The sequence below is a fragment of the Microcaecilia unicolor genome, chromosome 6, assembly GCF_901765095.1.
Source record: "Microcaecilia unicolor chromosome 6, aMicUni1.1, whole genome shotgun sequence".
NCBI lineage: Eukaryota > Metazoa > Chordata > Amphibia > Gymnophiona > Siphonopidae > Microcaecilia > Microcaecilia unicolor.
This window is the reverse complement of record NC_044036.1, coordinates 77325199-77345612: the sequence shown is the minus strand read 5'-3', so window position 1 is coordinate 77345612 and position 20414 is coordinate 77325199. Positions and strand designations below refer to the sequence as shown.

The 20414-nt window shown below is 48.6% G+C and overlaps 1 protein-coding gene across 1 annotated transcript in view; it reads right to left on the bottom strand.

The window, feature by feature from the left end:
• PTBP2 (polypyrimidine tract binding protein 2) overlaps positions 1-20414 on the bottom strand; it is a 191809-nt gene that overhangs the window by 63468 nt on the left and 107927 nt on the right. The window contains 1 exon segment of the mRNA XM_030208338.1: positions 18658-18853. Within this exon segment, the coding sequence (XP_030064198.1) occupies positions 18658-18853 (196 nt within the window).

The following is a 20414-nucleotide window of genomic DNA, read 5'->3' as shown; positions in this document are numbered from 1 at the left end:
TCCAAGTCTGTATGGGCAAAGCGATGATGGAATTAACCCGCTTACATAGCACCTGTAACTCATCCATAGGTAGCCAGGGATCCAAGCCAAAGGTCTCTCCCCTATCATGTGTTGTTCCACCCTGGATATCATTTATATCTGCTCTAGTTCTAATCAGTGCTAATGGTTTCATAGACAATGCAAACAAAGGTGACAAGGCACATCCCTGACGGGTGCCTCGAGAAAGCTCAAAGCTATCTACATAGGCCACATTAATTTGCAGAGTGGACAAAGATTTAGTGAACAAGAGTTTTACCCAGGTTAAGAACTGACCCGTGATCCCCACTTGGTTAAGGGTTTTAAATAAGAAATCCCATGAGACTCTATCAAACGCTTTTTCAGCATCAGTGAGGAAGGAGAATAGAGGAAAGGCTGGAGAGGTGAGAAGGCTGCAGGAGGGACCTGGTATCACCAGGTGTAGCCACTAAAGCCAGCACTGCTCAGTCGCGCACCCCAAATCTCTCATGGACAGAGAGATCCAGAACAGGAGCCACCATCAGATGAGTGAGACCAGGAGCTTGTGAGAGACAATCCATTCACCTGCTGGAGATATAGAATACTGACTGACCAAGGGGCATCCCATCCTATACAACAGTGCAGTTCAGCGCTCGCTCTCTCTCTCTCTCCACCTGCTGGTACATGGTCACATGTAGATTCATCTGCTGCTGACGCTAAAGAACTTACAAATAACATATATAAAATCACAAAGGAAACAATACCATAAAAACAAACTATATATACATCAAAGTAAAAACAGAAAAATAAATACAACAGACCAAAACATAAAATAGATAAAATCTAAATTAAAAGGACTAAAAGCTCAACTAAAACTAGGTGATTTTAACAGCATACTGGCCTATTCAAGATCTGGAAAAACTAGATGTGCAAACAGGAAAACTCCTCCATGCTCATAAGGTATTAAGAATTAGGGTTCTGATTGCTGGCACTCCCAAGAAATGAGATGCGAGGTTACATGTTGGGTAAGGCAAGGTTATTGTAACAGCATGGGGCCCCCTCTAAGGGCAACCCTGCCCAATTGTAATCTTAGGACTGGACTTAAACCAGCTTATAGCATATGTAGTTTTTCTTGTTCATTTGAGTTTCATGAGCGAACTACAATGCATGACCTCCAGAAATCTAACTTTTTGTTCATTTATTGACCATATATAGTAGAGACCTCTTGTGGTGTGATGGTAGGATGTTATTGCTTATGTTCTTGTTGCTTTGAGGGCTGTTTTCAGTGTTGGCTGTTGGTTTTTGCAAGAGGTAGCAGATTTCCATTATATCTTAGCAGCCTGACAAAAGACAGGGTTTAGGTAAGAGGTAATTGTTTTATTTGTCCTGAAATACTGTACAACTTGGATGTGGAATTAGCAGATGACTTACTTCCATACCCTAAAGTAGGATATTTTGAGACTGTACATTCCCCAAACCAAAGGAGGAATAGGCTCAGAAATAGATGATACCTATTGTACTATTATCATAGGCCTCCAGATCCAAATACACACAAAGTATTGAAATATGAAATATATAGAAACCAACTGCATCATAAAACTTGGACAACCATTCCAAAAAAATTAGAAAAAATGAGTGAGAAACCATCAGTATATGTAGGGAAGCAAAAACCAGAATTTGAAAAAACAGAAATCTTTAGAATTAGATCAGCAAATGAGGAAAAACAAGTAGCAAATGCATAAGTACAAGTCGGAAACACAATAATATGCAACGCAGGACAGTGGATTACTCACAAGATGGCTCACAGCAAGAATAGAAAAAAAACTGTTACAACATGCACCTATAGATATGGTAGGAAAGAGCTGGAAATGGTTACTGTGACAGCAGAAAATGTCTATGCAGAAAGGCATAAATGCAGCACGTCTCAACCAGCTGAAACTTTGTAAACATTACGTCACTGTACCAGAAAAGTACTGGAACTACAATCTTAAGAGATCTATGGAGAAGGAGAGGTTATGATCACTTGGAACATTTCCATTCTAGTCAAGAAACCTGGATGCAAGAAAACTGGACACAGTGGTGAAGGGAAAAAAACCCACAAGAACTGCACTAACAGAGATGTCGGTGCCAAGTGATTACTCAGTGCATAGTATAGGCAGAGATCATCCTCAACTACCAAGACAATGTGGCAGAAAAAAAAGGAAATATTTCCCATCATTCTGGGTGTCAAAGCCTTCATGAAAATAAATTTGCAAGCACACCTACCTACTATACATGTTACATCTTATGACCTCCACAAGGAAGCTCTCTTCTTCACAAAGCAAGTACTACAGGGAGCGCCAAGCAGTAAATTAAAGAGACTAAGATCATACTTCATATATCATAGCTTAAGAGCGAGGTCCGCTACTGTCATGGTATGAGCAGAACTAACCCAGTTAGGTGACACTACCCCCAAGATAAACAGTTGAATGCTTCTGTTCAAAAAAAACAAAAAAGCTTTTGTGAAGGCTAAATATGATACAGAACTTCTTCAAAATATAATCTATATTTCAGGATCAAACAAGCCCCTTTTCACATTTCAAATGACAATCTCCAGGATAACTGAGGGTGTAATCTGGACATCCTGAAAAGACGTCATGTGTCGCCTGGACTCATACTGGACCAATCTTTCAGAAATTGATGGACCCTTCTAAATGCATGTAAAAAATAAAAGTGACTGCTTTAAAGCGAAGATACTTACCTGTAGCAGGTATTCTCCAAGGACAGCAGGCTGATTGTTCTCACAAGGGGGTTGACGTCTGCGTCGGCCCAGGACACGGCAATTTTTTCAAGCAAAAAATATATATAAAAGTTTTGTCAGAGTCTTCTGGCACGTGAACCGCACGCACCACTTTAGTTTAATCAAAAAGCATAGAACAAAGTAATAACAACTCCAAAGGGGAGGTGGGCGGGTTTGTGAGAGGAGCCGTCACAGCCTCTCTAGGTGGACAAGGATAATCCAGGACCTCGAGCATCTCAGCCCTGGGCTCATCCTCAACCTCCATAGGGGAAAGAATAGCCGTAGCCATTTCCTGGACAAAAGATGTAAAGGACAGATTCTCCATTGGAGATAGTCTTCTTTCTGATGGAGGGGAAGGATCAGAGGGAATGCCAAAGGACTCGTCAGAAGAAAAGTACCTGGGGTCTCCCCTCTGACTCCCATGAATGCTCCTCTCCAGCATTGGATAAGACCTCCCTCAGGTCACTCCAAGACTGAGCCTGCCTCGACGCTGAGGAAAGATGTCCTCGATGGTGATGTTGAGAAGTCGACGTCCACCTAGACTGCGATGAAGCTTCCTCTACCGACGTCGAAGGGGAGTCAATCTGGGTAGCAGCCGATGTCAAGGCCGGGGACCTCCCCACAGGAAGAGGGCCAGATGCCGCTGCAGCCGGCGGCAGCACGGAAGGTGCAAGAACCCCCGACACCGAAGCAGACTGGAGCAACAATCCTTCCAGAAGCTCTGGAAGCAGGGCCCAGATGCGCTCGTCGAGAGCTGCCATCGGAAAAGGCTGCGGGGTTGATGGCACAGGCGGTGTCAGAATCTGTGGAGGCTCGGGAGCAGGCATCAGGCTGCTAGGAGACCAACGTATCGGCACCTCCTGTATCGAGGGGGAGCGATCCTCTCGGAGCCGACGCTTCTCGGGTGCCGACTCTCTCGACACCCCAGAGCTCCCGGTACCGTGCGTCGAAGGAGAACGATGACGGTGCTTCTTCGCCTTCGCTCAACGCCCGTCATTGAGACTCCTCGGTACCAATGAGGACGACGTGGAATCCTCACGTCTCCTCGGGGCCGGGTCCGACGAAGGTCGGTCCTGGGGGACCTGCATAACAGGAGGCCTCGAAACAGGTGGAGACCCACTCGACGCTTCACTCCTCCCAGCAGCCATTACTTCTGCTCCCGACGTCCATGCTCCTGTCCATGCCAACGACACCGACCTTGGTACCGATGTCCAAGGACCGGACTGAGCCCCAAAAAGCTTTTCTCATTGGGCTTCTCGAAACGCTTGAGTCCGTTTCTTCATAAGAAGACACAGACTACAAGCGGCTGGGCTACGGTCGGGCCCAAGGCACTGTATACACCAGGCATGGGTATCAGTACCTGAGATGGTCTGGTTGCACCGAGTACAACGCTTGAAGCCGCTAGGTGTCCTTGATGACATGGACGGAAAAACGGCCTTGGCGAAATCAAACGAAGCGATCATGCCAAAAAAGCGAAGGGCACAAAAAGGGAGAAAGCCGGCCCCGTCAAAAAAGAAAGTAAATTTAAAAATAGGCAAAAAAACTAAAAGAAACGATGGGTAATAAAAAAAATTTTTTTTTTTAAAGAAAATGTCAAAAAATGAAAAGAAAAACACAAAAGTTGTCAGACTCTAGTTCCTGGGCCCAAAAAATGAGGAGAAAACAGCCTGTTACCTCGCCGCGGATAAAAAGAGAGCTAAAGGGGCACGTTCGCATGATGGGCGGGAGGTCTTCCGCGTACGCGTGCGCCAGAAGACTCTGACAAAACTTTTATATATTTTTTGCTTGAAAAAATTGCCGTGTCCTGGGCCGACGCGGACGTTGACCCACTTGTGAGAACAAGCCGCCTGCTTGTCCTCGGAGAATGAACTTTATTCTGAAAGCAAAAACAAGCCACTACAGACACTGCCCAGAGTATGGGGTAATACAATCGGAAAGTTTAAGACCTAAGAGAATAAATGTGGCTGCCTTCAGCAAATACAGTTTTGTATCGCTAGCGGTGGTTTTTTAAGCTCTCATACATAACCAAGTTACTTCCCTGTAGCAGGTATTCTCTGTGGGCAGCTTCCCTGTAGCAGGTATTCTCTGTGGGCAGCAGGATGCAAGTCCTTAGGAACCCGGTGCAGGGAAGTACTTCTCCAGCTTAGTTTTCTCCAGAAGCTTTTGAGAAGGAGCACCGCGCACATGCATCACTTCCTGTCTGCTGCTGTCTTTAATAAGCTTTGAGTACAAAACAACTTCTTGCAGACATGGATGGGTATGTGAGGACTTGTATCCTGCTGCCTATGACGTGCACCTGTTAAAGTAGCTCAGTTTTCTTCAAGGAGAAGCAAGGTAGGAAGTCCTCACAGATGGGATTCCCTAGCTATAGGCTGCCTTCAACAGAAAATGGGTCAAATAATTACCAAGAAAGGATCCACAACTGGCAGAAACCTACATATTTTTGGTACTAACTAGCCTTTTTATATTTTACTCTCTTGAATTCATTTTATTTTTTGGAAGGCAGCCTCAAAATAGAAAAAGGGTCTTGGGGGGATGGAGTCAAATTCTAACCCCACCACCAGAAATTCTGGAAAACCATCCATCCGTCCAAACATACTGTCACATCAAGAGTCCCTTTCCAAACAGTAGTGAGATATGAATATATGGCAAGAGGTCCATGTCAGAGGCCTGCAAATTTCTTCCATGAAGGATGATCTCAAGTGGGTTGTTGACAGAGCCACAGGTCACACATTATGAGCCTTGACATGACCCTCAAGAATCAAGCCTGCATGGGCATGTGAAAGAAATATAGTCTGCCAATCAATCAGGTAAGAGCATGTTTGATAACGGCTATCCTGAATTTATTTGGAGCAAAAGAAACAGAAATCTAGGTGAACTTTCTAAGGGTTTTAGCCAGCTCCAAATAGAAGGCTAAGGCTTATTTACAATCTGAAGTGTGCAAGGCACTTTTACCTCTGGGCATGAGACTGGGGAAAAATATTGTCAAGACAACTGACAAGTAGGAAGGAACTTCAAGTGAGTATACAGAACTATCTTGTTAAAACATTTGGTGTAGGGACTTCTGCACATGTTGTAGATGGCTGCTTGAACTGAGCACTCCTGCTAATGTTTCTGTGGAGAAGACTGGAAGTTTCCCTCTTGCAATTAGAGGGTGAGATATTCATCAATCTACCTTCTGCCATGAAACCCGGAAAATTCAAATATGTGATAATCTTCCAGTCTTAAATACCGTAAAACTGAACCACTGCAGCCCGATAAGATGGCAGCCCTGTGGGGGAAAAGCTGCTGCTGGAGATACAGTGCCATGCAGACAATTTAAAACAAATGCTGCCAACCCAAATGGATGCCTCTGTGAGATACCTAACAGCACAACTAGCTATATTGCAGCACCGAACGGATGGCCTGCAGAAACGAGCTGGCAAGGATGAAACCCAATCAGCTCAAATTGTGTTTTTACAAGCTCGCTATACAAAAACTGAACGTTAGCCATGACGACTTCACCAATAGAAATTAAAGAAATAATATTTGTATCCTAGGACTTGTTGAAGGAGCAGATAAAGCAAAGTTTCTTACCTGTAGCAGGTATTCTCCAAGGACATCAAGCTGATCTTTCTTACAAGTGGGTTAACGATCCATGTCAGTCCGGGAACCTGCATATCACATAGCAAAAAGGTTTTGCTAGAACCTTCTGGAGTGTGTGGCGTGCATGCACGGAGTGACTTCCCGCCCATCGCATGACCATGCTCCTCAGTTCAATGCAAAAGCATAAACAAAAGAAGAGAAACAACTCCAAGGGGAGGTGGGTGGGATTGTGAGAAGGATCAGCCTGTTGTCCTCTGAGAATACCTGCTACAGGTAAGTATCTTCGCTTTCTCCGAGGACAAGTAGGCTGAATCATTCTCACAAGTGGGGCATGCCTAGCATCCAGGCTCACCCAAAACAACGAACAGTGGTCAACTGGGCCTCACAACGGCGAGGACGTAACATAGATTAACCTAAAACTATATACAAACTAGCTGAGAGTGCAGCCTGCAACAGAACAAAATGGGCCTAGGAGGGCGGAGTTGGATTCTAAACCCCAAACAGATTCTGCAACACTGACTGCCCAAACCGATTGTCACGTCAGGTATCCTGCTCAAGACAGTAATGAGATGTGAATGAGTGGACTGAACACCACATCGCAGCTTTGCAAATCTCTTCAATGGAGGCTGACTTTAAGTGGGCTACCGACGCAGCAATGGCTCTGACATTATGAGCTGTGATGTGGCCCTCTAGAGTCAGCCCAGCTTGGGCAAAAGTGAAGGAAATGCAATCTGCTAGCCAATTGGAAATGGTGCGTTTACCGATGGTGACTCCCCTCCTGTTGGGATCAAAAGAGAGAAACTGGGCAGACTGTCTGAAGGACTTCGTCCGCTCCACGTAAAAGGCCAATGCTCTCTTGCAGTCCAAGGTAAGCAAGCTGCCAGGGTGGGCATGAGGACGGGGAAAAAATGTTGGCAAGACAATTGACTGGTTCAGATGGAACTCCAACACCACCTTTGGCAGGAACTTAGGGTGCATGCGGAGGACTACTCTGTTGTGATGAAACAATGTAAGATGCATCCACCACTAAGGCCTGAAGCTCACTGACCCTATGAGCTGAAGTAACAGCCACCAAGAGAACAACCTTCTAGGTCAAGTTCTTCAGATGGTAGAAATTCAGTGGCTCAAAAGGAGCTTTCATCAGCTGGGTGAGAACGACGTTGAAATCCCATGACACTGGTGGAGGTGACAGGGAGCTTTGACAAAAGCAAACCTCTCATGAAGCAACCTAAAGGCTGTCCAAAAATTGGCTTATCTTCTACACGTTGATGATACACACTAATTGCACTAAGGTGAACCCTTATGGAGTTGCTCTTCAGACCAGACTCTGATAAGTGTAAAAGGTATTCAAGCAGGGTCTGTATAGGACAAGAAAGGGGATCTATGCCCTTGCTGTCATATCAGATGGCAAACCTCCTCCATTTAAAAGAAAAACACCTCTTAGTGGAATCTTTCCTGGAAGCCAGCAAGACCCGGGAGACACCCTCCGGAAGAACCAAGGAAGCGAATTCTAGGCTCTCAACATCCAGGCCATCAGAGCCAGAGACTGGAGGTTGGGATGTAGAAGTGACCCATCGTTCTGAGAGACGAGGGTCGGGAAACAGTCCAATCTCCACAGTTCTTTTGAGGACAATTCCAGAAGAAAAGGGAACCATCTCTGACATGGCCAGTAGGGCACAATCAGAATCATGGTTCTGCAGTCTTGCTTGAATTTCAACAAAGTCTTCCCTGCTAGAGGTATAGGAGGATATGCATACAGAAGGCCTGTTCCCCAATGTAGGAGAAAGGCATCTGATGCTAGTCTGTCATGGGCCTGAAGTCAGGAATAGAAATGAGGGACCTTGTGGTTGAGCTGAGTGGAAAAAGATCCACCAAGGGGGTGCCCCATGCTCGGAAGATCTTGCGGGCTACGCCCATATTCAGGGACCACTCGTGAGGTTACATTATCCTGCTCAGTCTGTTAGCCAGACTGTTGTTTACGCATGCCAGATAAGTAGCTTGTAGAAACATACCGTGACGGCATACCCACAGCCCTATCTGGACGGCTTCCTGACACAAAGGGCGAGATCTAGTGTCCCCTCCCCCCCGCTTGTTGGTGTAATACATTGCAACCTGATTGTCTGTCTAAATTAAGATAATTTGGTTGGACAGTCGATCTCTGAAAGCCTTTAGAGCGTTCCAGATCGCTCTGAGATCCAGGAGGTTGATCTGAAGATCTGTTTCCTGGGGGGACCAGGCTCCTTGAGTGTGAAGCCCATTTACATGAGCCCCCCACCCCAGGAGAGATGCATTTGTCGTAAGCACTTTTTGTGGCTGAGAAATTTGAAATGGAAGTCCCAAAGTCAGATTGGATCGAATTGTCCACCACTGAAGAGAGCGTATCAGCTCGGGGGACACTCGGATGACATCTTCTAACCCCCCCCCCCCCCCCCGTGGTCAGATACCACTGAGAAGCCAGGGTCTATTGAGCAGAACTCATGTGAAGATGTGCCATAGGTGTAACATACTGTGGAAGCCATGCGGCCCAACAACCTCAACATCTGTCAAGCTGCGACTTGATATGATGTCCGAACCTAGGACGTGAGGGCCAGAGTTGCTCGTTGAGAGCTGCCATCGATAAAGGCTGTGGGGCTGGTGTGGGCTCACGTTGCCTAACCACCTGGGGTGCGGGATCAGGATGTCGGCTGCTTGTAGACCTGCACACCAGCACCTCTTGAATGCAGACGGAGTACTCCTCCCGGTGCCGATGCTTCTCGGGAGCCAGATCTCTCAACGTCCCGGAGTTTCCAGCACAGCGCATCAAAGGATATCGGTGTCGGTGCTTCTTGGCCTTCGCCCAATGCACCTCATCGACACTCCTCGGTGCTGACGAGAACTATATGGAATCCTTACGACGTCTCAGGGTCAGCTCTGACGACGACGGTCCCGGGGGGCCTGCACAACAGGTGGCCTCGGGACAGGTGGAGACCCACTCAATGCCTCTCTGCTCCCAGTGCATCGGGGTCTCTGAGCAGCCATGCCTACCCTCCACCCTCCGACGCCGATGCCTCCCTTCAATGCTGTCGACTCCACCAACCTCGATGCCGATGTCGTTGAAGGACTGGACTTCAAAAAGCTTCTCTCTCTGAGCCTCTCGGGCAATCTGCGTCCTCCTCTTCATGCAAAGGCAGAGGGCACAACTCGCCGGGACTATGGTAGGGCCCAAGGCATTGGATACACCAAGAATGAGTATCTGTGCCTGACATGGTCCAGTTGCACCGAGTACAGCGTTTGAAGCCACTAGGAGTCTTCGTTGACATGGAAGGGAAAACCGCTCTGGCTAAATCAGAGCACGATTGTGCTGAAAGAAAATAGCATAAAAAGAAAAAGGGAGAGACCCGGCAGAGCAGGCCAAAGGGCGGCTGTGACTAAAAATAAAGGAAACAATGGGACAAACACTAAGAAATTAAAAGAATCTTTTTTTTTTTTTAAACAAGACAAGAGGCGAAAAACCGTGAAAAAAAGCACTACAAAGGCTCTTTCCCGGGCGAAATAGGAGCCATAGAAAAAACTGCTGTTCCTCATGCGGAAAAAGAATAACTGAGGAATGAGATGGTGCAATAGGACGGAAGGCTCCAGCAAAACTTTTTCTTTTTTGCTATGCAATACACCAGTTCCCGGGCCCATGCGGATCGTCGACCCACTTGTGAGAATGATTCAGCCTGCTTTGTCCTCAGAGAATGATAGGATTCCTTGAGCAAGGCTACCACAATTGCTTGGAATTACCTTCTCCAAGGCCTCTGAAATTGTTTGCTCGCAGGGTATCCTCCTGTTCTGTACCTAACAGTAAGTACCTCAGGCCCGTGGTGGAAAAAAATATTATGATACTCACAGGAATTGCAAGTTTTCATTACTGCAAAGGGGGGGGGGGGGGGGGGAAAAACCCTCATTTCAAGCCAGGAGTGGCTTCCAAGACTGGCGCACAATATTTTAAGACTTGCACATCTGAAATACTGAAGGCAAAATATGACCTATTTAATCCTCATAGAAAAGAATGATCTAACCATGGATACACTGCACTACTATCACCAAGATCATGAGCTGCTTCAACAGGATATTATTCAAGTGTCAAAGGCTGAGGATAAATCTAAACCCACCAGGAGTTCACAATCTGATACAGATTCCTACAACAAACATCTGTCAAAATGACCAAAGATCAATCTGCACTATACCCTAACCAGAAGCCCATCTGACAAAATAAATATTTACTTAAAAAAAAATGTGTTCTCTCTTGTAACTGACCACCACTATTCATTCAATTATCTTGCCAAAAAAGGGCAGATTAAAAATGGAACCCCACCCAATCACATCTAATTTTGGCTTCTTGAGAATGGGACAAACCACCAACTCTTTCAGTCTTCTGTGGAGCAATCTCACTCTGAAGGGAAATATTCACAATATTCTTAATGGATTAACAAGGAAACAACCACATTCTTTAAATAACCATGCTCAAAGATTACCCCTGATTTTCAAACCTTTAAAACAAACACCAGAGTCCTTTAATAATAACACTGGCATACTCCAGGGCCAGATGAAAAATTTGCCCACCTTCAATGGACACAATCAATGCTTCCAAATGGGAAAAAATTTGCAGCATAGAGGTTTGAAGTCCCTCCTCATCTGCACAGATTGACTTCCCCTGAACAGTGTTTTACGACAATTCCTGCAAAGTGGTATGCCTCTGCCTCTTTATGTTATATTCTCCTTCTGCAGTGGCTCCTCCATTTAAAGTACAATTTCAGCCTTCTGTTTCACAATTCTCAAATTTGAACTATCTAAAATAAATATGATCTCCATATACTAAATGCCCCAAAGTGTCTTTACTTCAAACAGCCAGACAGATCACCAGAACTGACACTTAGGCACAACAGCACTACCTTACTGAGATGAAATTTAGTATCACATTGCTAATTGCCAATTTTAATTTGTTGTAAACCTCTTAGCCGCCAGTATTGGCCCTATCTTGCAGTATATCAGGTCATTAACAAATAAAATGGATTAAGTTATTAGAGCCTGCAAGCTCACTAACTGCTTCCATACATGAGTTATCATTAAGCTCACACGTCCAAATGTTAAAAAGGGACTATTTCAGAACAGTCAAAACCACATTACGTTCAAATGGCATAGGAGAGTTGATGGGAGGATTCAGTTGAAGGAAACTCCACACGACTTTTACAACTAAAAGCTATACAAAAATCATTTTTCATTCTACATAAAGGATCATAGTAGGATAAGAGACCATAACTCCCTCATGCCCTGTTCCTCTAGGAACTTTAGAGAAGAGGTGGGGGTGGAAGGTTAAAACCGCCATGCCCCTTGCTAGTTTTTTTTTGTTTTTTTTTTTGTGGGAGGAGGGGAGTGGTAGAGAAGGAAAAGGAGTGCTGATTATCAGACTACCAAGGCCTTTGTTCTAGTGTCTAAAATACATGGAAGGTTCAATATGGCCTGGGGACAATTTTCTTGTTTTCCAAAAGTGAGAGACCAAAATATACCACACACATTCTTGAGTTAGAAGATGATGTGAGGAATTGGGTCACTCAGGCTTCCTTATTCTTCTGTCAACAGTAGATAAAGCAAATATTAGGGCATACAGAACCCTAGTGTTAAAAATGGATATGCCAGCCTTGCAGGCATGCAAACACTTAACATATGTTCCAAGGTAGAACAGACATATGCCTGCTAAATACTAACTTGAAAAACCAGTCAGGTTTTTTAAGATTTCCACAATGAATATGCATGAGATTGATTTGCATGTACTGCTTCCATTATATACAAACATCATGCATATTCACTGTGGAAATCTTGAAAATCTGACTGGGTCGTGGCCCTCGAGAACCATGGTTGCTCACCCCTGCACTGCAATATAGGGTATGATACATACCTGTAGCAGTTGTTCTCCGAGGACAGCAGGCTGATTGTTCTCACGACTGGGTTGACGTCCGCGGCAGCCCCCACCAACCGGAAGAAGCTTCGCGGGACGGTCGGCACGCAGGCCACGCCCACCGCGCGGCCGCCTTCCCGCCCGTGCGCGACCGCTCCCGCCAGTTGAATGACAAGCAATAAAATATGAAACACACAACTCCAAAGGGGAGGAGGGAGGGTAGGTGAGAACAATCAGCCTGCTGTCCTCGGAGAACAACTGCTACAGGTATGTATCATACCCTTTCTCCGAGGACAAGCAGGCTGCTTGTTCTCACGACTGGGGTATCCCTAGCTCTCAGGCTCACTCAAAACAATTGAACCTCGCAACGGCGAGGGTACAACAGAAATTGACCTACGAAGAACAACTAACTGAGAGTGCAGCCTGACCAGAATAAATTCGGGTCCTGGAGGGTGGAGTTGGATTTACACCCCAAACAGATTCTGCAGCACCGACTGCCCGAACCGACTGTCGCGTCGGGTATCCTGCTGGAGGCAGTAATGAGATGTGAATGTGTGGACAGATGACCACGTCGCAGCCTTGCAGATCTCTTCAATAGTGGCTGACTTCAAGTGGGCCACCGACGCTGCCATGGCTCTGACACTATGAGCCGTGACATGACCCTCAAGAGTCAGCCCAGCCTGGGCGTAAGTGAAGGAAATGCAATCTGCTAGCCAATTGGAGATGGTGCGTTTCCCGACAGCGACCCCTAGCCTGTTAGGGTCGAAAGAAATAAACAATTGGGCGGACTGTCTGTTGGGCTGTGTCCGCTCCAAGTAGAAGGCCAATGCTCTCTTGCAGTCCAATGTGTGCAACTGACGTTCAGCAGGGCGGGTATGCGGCCTGGGGAAGAATGTTGGCAAGACAATTGACTGGTTAAGATGGAACTCCGACACCACCTTCGGCAGGAACTTTGGGTGAGTGCGGAGCACTACTCTGTTGTGATGAAATTTAGTATATGGAGCATGAGCTACTAGGGCTTGAAGCTCACTGACCCTACGAGCTGAAGTAACTGCCACCAAGAAAATGACCTTCCAGGTCAAGTACTTCAGATGGCAGGTATTCAGTGGCTCAAAAGGAGGTTTCATCAGCTGGGTGAGGACGACGTTGAGATCCCATGACACAGTAGGAGGCTTGATAGGGGGCTTTGACAAAAGCAAGCCTCTCATGAATCGAACTGACTAAAGGCTCTCCAGAGATGGCTTTACCTTCCACACGATAATGGTAAGCACTAATCGCACTAAGGTGATTCCTTACTGAGTTGGTCTTGAGGCCAGACTCTGATAAGTGCAGAAGGTATTCAAGCAGGTTCTGTGCAGGGCAAGAACGAGGTTCTAGGGCCCTGCTCTCACACCAAACGACAAACCTCCTCCACTTGAAAAAGTAACTCTTTTTAGTGGAATCCTTCCTAGAGGCAAGCAAGACCCGGGAGACACCCTCAGACAGACCCAACGCAGCGAAGTCTACGCCCTCAACATCCAGGCCGTGAGAGCCAGGGATTGAAGGTTGGGGTGCAGCAACGCTCCGTCGTTCTGCGAAATGAGAGTCGGAAAACACTCCAATCTCCACGGTTCTTCGGAGGACAACTCCAGAAGAAGAGGGAACCAGATCTGACGGGGCCAAAAGGGCGCTATCAGAATCATGGTGCCGCGGTCTTGCTTGAGCTTCAGTAAGGTCTTCCCCACCAAAGGTATGGGAGGATAAGCATACAGGAGGCCGGTCCCCCAATGAAGGAGAAAGGCATCTGACGCTAGCCTGCCGTGTGTCTGAAGTCTGGAACAGAACAGAGGCAGCTTGTGGTTGGTCTGAGAGGCGAAAAGATCCACCGAGGGGGTGCCCCACTCTCGGAAGATCTTGCGTACCACTCTGGAATGGAGCGACCACTCGTGCGGTTGCATGACTCTGCTCAGTCTGTCGGCCAGACTGTTGTTTACGCCTGCCAGGTACGTGGCTTGGAGAAGCATGCCGAACCGACACGCCCAACGCCACATACCGACGGCTTCCTGACACAGGGGGCGAGATCCGGTGCCCCCCTGCTTGTTGACGTAATACATTGCAACCTGATTGTCTGTCCGAATTTGGATAATTTGGCAGGACAGCCGATCTCTGAAAGCCTTCAGTGCGTTCCAGATCGCTCGGAGCTCCAGGAGGTTGATCTGCAGATCCTTTTCCTGGAGGGACCACAGACCCTGGGTGTGAAGCCCATCGACATGGGCTCCCCACCCCAGGCGAGATGCATCCGTCGTCAGCACTTTCGTGGGCTGCGGAATTTGGAATGGACGTCCCAGGGTCAAATTGGTCCGCATGGTCCACCAGAGCAGTGAAGTGCGGCAACTGGTGGAGAGGCGGATGACATCCTCTAGATTCCCGGTGGCTTGGAACCACTGGGAAGCTAGGGTCCATTGAGCAGATCTCATGTGAAGACGAGCCATGGGAGTCACATGAACTGTGGAGGCCATATGACCCAGAAGTCTCAACATCTGCCGAGCTGTGATCTGCTGAGACGCTCTGGTCTGCGAAGCCAGGGCCAAGAGATTGGTGGCCCTCGCTTCGGGAAGGTAGGCCTGAGCCGTCTGGGAATTCAGCAGCGCTCCTATGAATTCCAGAGACTGAGTTGGCTGGAGATGGGACTTTGGGTAATTTATCACAAACCCCAGCAGCTCCAGAAGTTGAATAGTGCACTGCATGGACCGGAGGGCTCCGGCCTCCGAGGTGTTCTTGACCAGCCAATCGTCGAGATATGGGAACACGTGCACTCCCAGCTTGCGTAGGTAGGCCGCTACCACCACGAGGCACTTTGTAAACACTCGTGGGGCAGAGGCGAGCCCAAAGGGCAGCACACAATACTGAAAGTGCCGTGCGCCCAGGCGGAATCTGAGATACTGTCTGTGAGCTGGCAGTATCGGGATGTGAGTGTATGCGTCCTTTAAATCCAGGGAACATAGCCAATCGTTTTTCTGAATCATTGGCAGAAGGGTGCCCAAGGAAAGCATCCTGAACTTTTCTTTGACCAGGAATTTGTTCAGGCCTCTCAGGTCTAGGATGGGACGCATCCCCCCTGTTTTCTTTTCCACAAGGAAGTACCTGGAATAGAATCCCTGCCCTTCCTGCCCGGGTGGTACGGGCTCGACCGCATTGGCGCTGAGAAGGGCGGAGAGTTCCTCTGCAAGTACCTGCTTGTGATGGGAGCTGAAAGACTGAGCTCCCGGAGGACAATTTGGAGGCAGGGAGGCCAAATTCAGGGCGTATCCGTACCGCACTATTTGGAGAACCCACTGGTCGGAGGTTATGAGAGGCCACCTTTGGTGAAAGAATTTTAACCTCCCTCCGACCGGCAGGTCGTCCGGTACGGACACTTGTAGGGCGGCTATGTTCCCATGGATCCAGTCAAAAGCCCGTCCCCGGCTTTTGCTGTGGAGGCGCAGGGGGCTGCTTAGGCGCACGCTGTTGACGGGAACGAGCGCGCTGGGGCTGTCCCTGTGCCTGACGAGGCCTTCGGGCCGGCTGGTTGTACCTACGCTTCGCAAAAGAATAGGGTGCAGCCTGCCGAGCCCGGGAAAAACGCCCGCCCGCGGGGGCGGGTGCTGAAGGCGCCCGGTGGGAGAGCTTGTCGAGAGCGGTTTCCCGCTGATGCAGTTGGTCAACCATCTGCTCGACCTTCTCGCCAAAAATATTATCCCCCCGGCAAGGGACGTCAGCCAGTCTCTGCTGGGTGCGGTTGTCCAGGTCAGAGGCACGCAGCCATGAGAGCCTGCGCATCACTATACCTTGGGCCGCAGCACGAGATGCCACGTCACAGGTGTCAAAAATCCCCCTGGACAGGAACTTTCTGCACGCCTTCAGCTGCCTGACCACCTCCTGATAAGGCCTGGACTGCTCCGGCGGGAGCTTATCGACCAGGTCCGCCAGCTGTTGCACATTGGTCCGCATGTGGATGCTCATATAGAGCAGGTAAGATTGGATGCGGGTCACGAGCATGGAGGATTGGTAGGCCTTCCTCCCAAATGAGTCCAGAGTGCGAGACTCCCGCCCCGGGGGCGCCGAGGCGGTATCCCTCGAACTCCGTGCCCTCTTGAGAGCAGAATCCACGACCGCTGAGTCATGGGGCAACTGGGGCCGCATGAGCTCTGGGTCAGAGTGGATCCTGTACTGGGACTCTGCTTTCTTGGGAATGGTGGGGTTAATTAGTGGTCGCACCCAGTTCCGAAGCAGCGTCTCCTTCAGGACATTGTGCAGCGGTACCGTGGAGGACTCTCTAGGTGGTGATGGATAGTCGAGGACCTCGAGCATCTCGGCCCTCGGCTCTTCCACAGAGACCACGGGAAAGGGAATGCTTATAGACATATCCCGCACAAAGGAGGCAAAGGAGAGACTCTCAGGAGGTGAGAGCTTCCTCTCCGGTGACGGCGTGGGGTCCGAGGGAAGGCCCGTAGACTCCTCTGAGGAGAAATATCTCGGGTCCTCCTCTTCCCCCCACGAGTCCTCATCCTCGGTATCGGACATTAGCTCATGTAGCTGAGTCCGGTACCGGGCCCGGCTCGACGTCGAGGCACCAAGGTCTCGGTGTCGTCGAGCGGTGGACTCCCGCGCCGGCGGGGACGGAGCTCCCTCCATCGACGTCGACGGGGACTCCACCTGCGTGGCGGTCGAGACCGGCACCGCAAGCGGCGGCGGTGTCGACAGCCCCGGCGCCGGGCTAGAGCTCGCCGGCGCCACAGTCATCGGCGCCGGGGGCGCAAGCACCCCCGACGCCGGCACAGCCTGGCGCATCAGCCCTTCCAGGATCCCCGGAAGGATGGCTCTGAGGCACTCGTCCAGGCCCGCTGCCGGGAAAGGCGGTGGGGCCGGTAAGGGTGTCGGTGCCAGAAGCTGCTGGGGGCCAGGAGACGGCACCGAGGTGCCGGAACCCCGACGCGTCGGTACCTCCACCACCGACGGAGATCTCTCCTCTCTGCGATGACGCTTCGGCGTCGACTCCTCTTCAGGGTGCACCGAGGGCTCCCGGTGACGGCGCTTCTTATCTTTTTTCCGGTGCACGTCACCGGCGCCGGAGGGCATGGAGGAGGAGGTTGATCCCCCTCGGTCTCGAGGTACCGGGTCCGACAGGGTTCGGTCCCGTGGCTCACGAGTTGAGGGAGTGACCGGGGCCGACTGCCCACGCGGCCTCTCAACCCCACTCTCACCGGCGGACCGGCGGGCCGACGGGACCTGTTCTCCTGGGGTCGCTGCCATCGGTGCCGATGTCTCGGGCATCGATACCGGTACCGAAGAACCGGCCTTCGATACCGATGCCGTCGAGGTCGACGTCGAGGGGCCGGCGCAAGTTCCAAAAAGACGGTCCCGCAGAACTTGCCTCACAACCTGAGTCCGTTTCCGGAGACCGAGACACAAAGCGCACGACTTGAGATTGTGCTCCGGCCCGAGGCACTGGAGGCACCAAGCGTGGGTGTCGGTCTGCGAGATCGGCCGGCCGCAGCGACCACACTTTTTAAATCCACTCGGGACCTTCGAGGACATCGACGGAAAAATCGCGTCGGCGAAGTCAAAGTCGGCAATGGTGGCTAAAATCACACCACGAAAAAATCAACCGACCGAGCGGCCACTAGGCCGCAACGTGGCGTCCCCGCTAGAAAGCGAGGGAAAAAGGGGAGCGCGTGCTTCACACGCGCAAAAAATTTCTTTTTTTTTTTTTTTTTTTTTTTAACAATACAAACAAAATCAGAGGAACCGAACGGGATCCAAGCGACGATCCGCGTAAACGCGGTCGAAAATCCGGCGGCTGAACAGAGAGAGAGGCAAACGCACCACTCTCTCAGTCGCGGAAAAAAAGTAACTGGCGGGAGCGGTCGCGCACGGGCGGGAAGGCGGCCGCGCATGCGCGGTGGGCGTGGCCTGCGTGCCGACCGTCCCGCGAAGCTTCTTCCGGTTGGTGGGGGCTGCCGCGGACGTCAACCCAGTCGTGAGAACAAGCAGCCTGCTTGTCCTCGGAGAAACTGCTATACTGGACGCTAAATAAGGAATATGAGATTCAAATGTAAGGTACATTAGAAGTGTAAAAATTTTGCTTATCATATAATTCATCCTTATTTTTAGATTAATTTAACATTCTCCCCCCCCCCCCCCCCCCCACACACACACACAAAGACTCCCCTGTTATCAGCAATTTCATGACAACTTATTCTCAAAGCATTCTTGTGTCAACATTCTACCAAAAGAAATACAAAAAAAATGGAGAATCAACTGGTACAAAAAAATAAAAATCCCTCCCTCTCTGCTTTAATTTCACCTGAACCCCCCCTCCCCCCCCCAAAAAAAAACCCAAACAAACAGTAAATCATACCTAGAAGCGATGTCTCCTTGGCAAATGCTGCAGCAATGGCAGGATCTAATGCTGGTTGGCCATCTCCAGATGGGAGATCTGGACGAGTATAATCTCTACTTTTATCGTTGTTGTATTTCACATTCAAATTCACCAGTTTTGAAAAATCAATCCGCAAGGTACAGCATGCATTATAGATATTCTGACCATCTAAGGCCTAGAAAGTGAAAACAGATGTTACCAATATGTAATTTCATTACTACCCATCCAAAAGTTTTTATATTAAAAAATTACAATAGCATGGTATTTAAAATAACTGCATACATTAACTGAAGTAACTATTATTTATTCAAAGATTTTCTTGCATTTCATTGAGTAGCAGCACCAGGTACTTATTTTCTTATTTTTCAAATGTACTCCCCTTCAATAAGAAAAACGAATAAAATGCGCTCCAATAATGACAGAATTTTTTTCTAAAATCTTTAAAGGGTGAAGTGGCATATCCAAGCTTGAAAAGGTTGTCAAGTAGATATACAGAAGCCTGAAAAATCACAGGCCTGGATCAAATCATCTACTATTGGGCAAAGTAATGGAAACATTGGGTCCACCAATTAAAGGCATTTTTCGAGGAATTCAGATATTAGATCATTTCCAATCTAGCTTCCATACGAGCCACAGGCCTGTTTTTTTTTTTTTTTTAAGTTTCCTTGATAGATTAATACATAAAGAAAGCCCTGCTATTGTTATCTTACACTGCTTGGACCTGCCTGCCAGATAAGGTGGTATAGTAAAATTAAACAATGCACTTTTCTGTACAGAGTCAAAAACATGAGTTTGACATCTCTTAAGCTCTACACTGGTGTGCAATTATTTGTCACTCTCCCCTGATCCTGGTTGGATAATATGCTTTAAATAATTGCCTACAGTCTTAGTGATTGGTTGAAGCTTTCATAGGTTGTATTTAAATGCAGAGAAGACAGAGCTACCAAGATCAGTGGGAGAGAAGCCCTTTATCTTAACTTGGATGAAAAGTTTGAGATTCTCCTAGACTAGGCTGAGTATAGAGGTCCATCTCTTTTGTTCCCAGGACATTTATTAAATTAAAAACATTCCTAATCTACATATTACAAAGCTTCTAAGTAGACTACAAATTTAACAAAAAGCGAATGCTACATACCTGTAGAAGGTATTCTCCGAGGACAGCAGGCTGCTTGTTCTCACTGATGGGTGACGTCCACGGCAGCTCCTCCAATCGGAAACTTCACTAGCAAAGGCCTTTGCTAGTCCTCGCGCGCCCATGCGCACCGCGCATGCGCGGCCGTCTTCCCGCCCGAACCGGCTCGTGTTCGTCAGTCCCATATGTAGCAAGACAAAGACAAGGGAAGACACAACTCCAAAGGGGAGGCGGGTGGGTTTGTGAGAACAATCAGCCTGCTGTCCTCGGAGAATACCTTCTACAGGTATGTAGCATTCGCTTTCTCCGAGGACAAGCAGGCTGCTTGTTCTCACTGATGGGGTATCCCTAGCCCCCAGGCTCACTCAAAACAAACCTGGTCAATTGGGCCTCGCAACGGCGAGGACATAACTGAGATTGACCTAACAACTTATCCAACTAACTGAGAGTGTAGCCTGGAACAGAATAAACATGGGCCTAGGAGGGTGAAGTTGGATTCTAAACCCCAAACAGATTCTGAAGCACTGACTGCCCGAACCGACTGTCGCGTCGGGTATCCTGCTGCAGGCAGTAATGAGATGTGAATGTGTGGACAGATGACCAC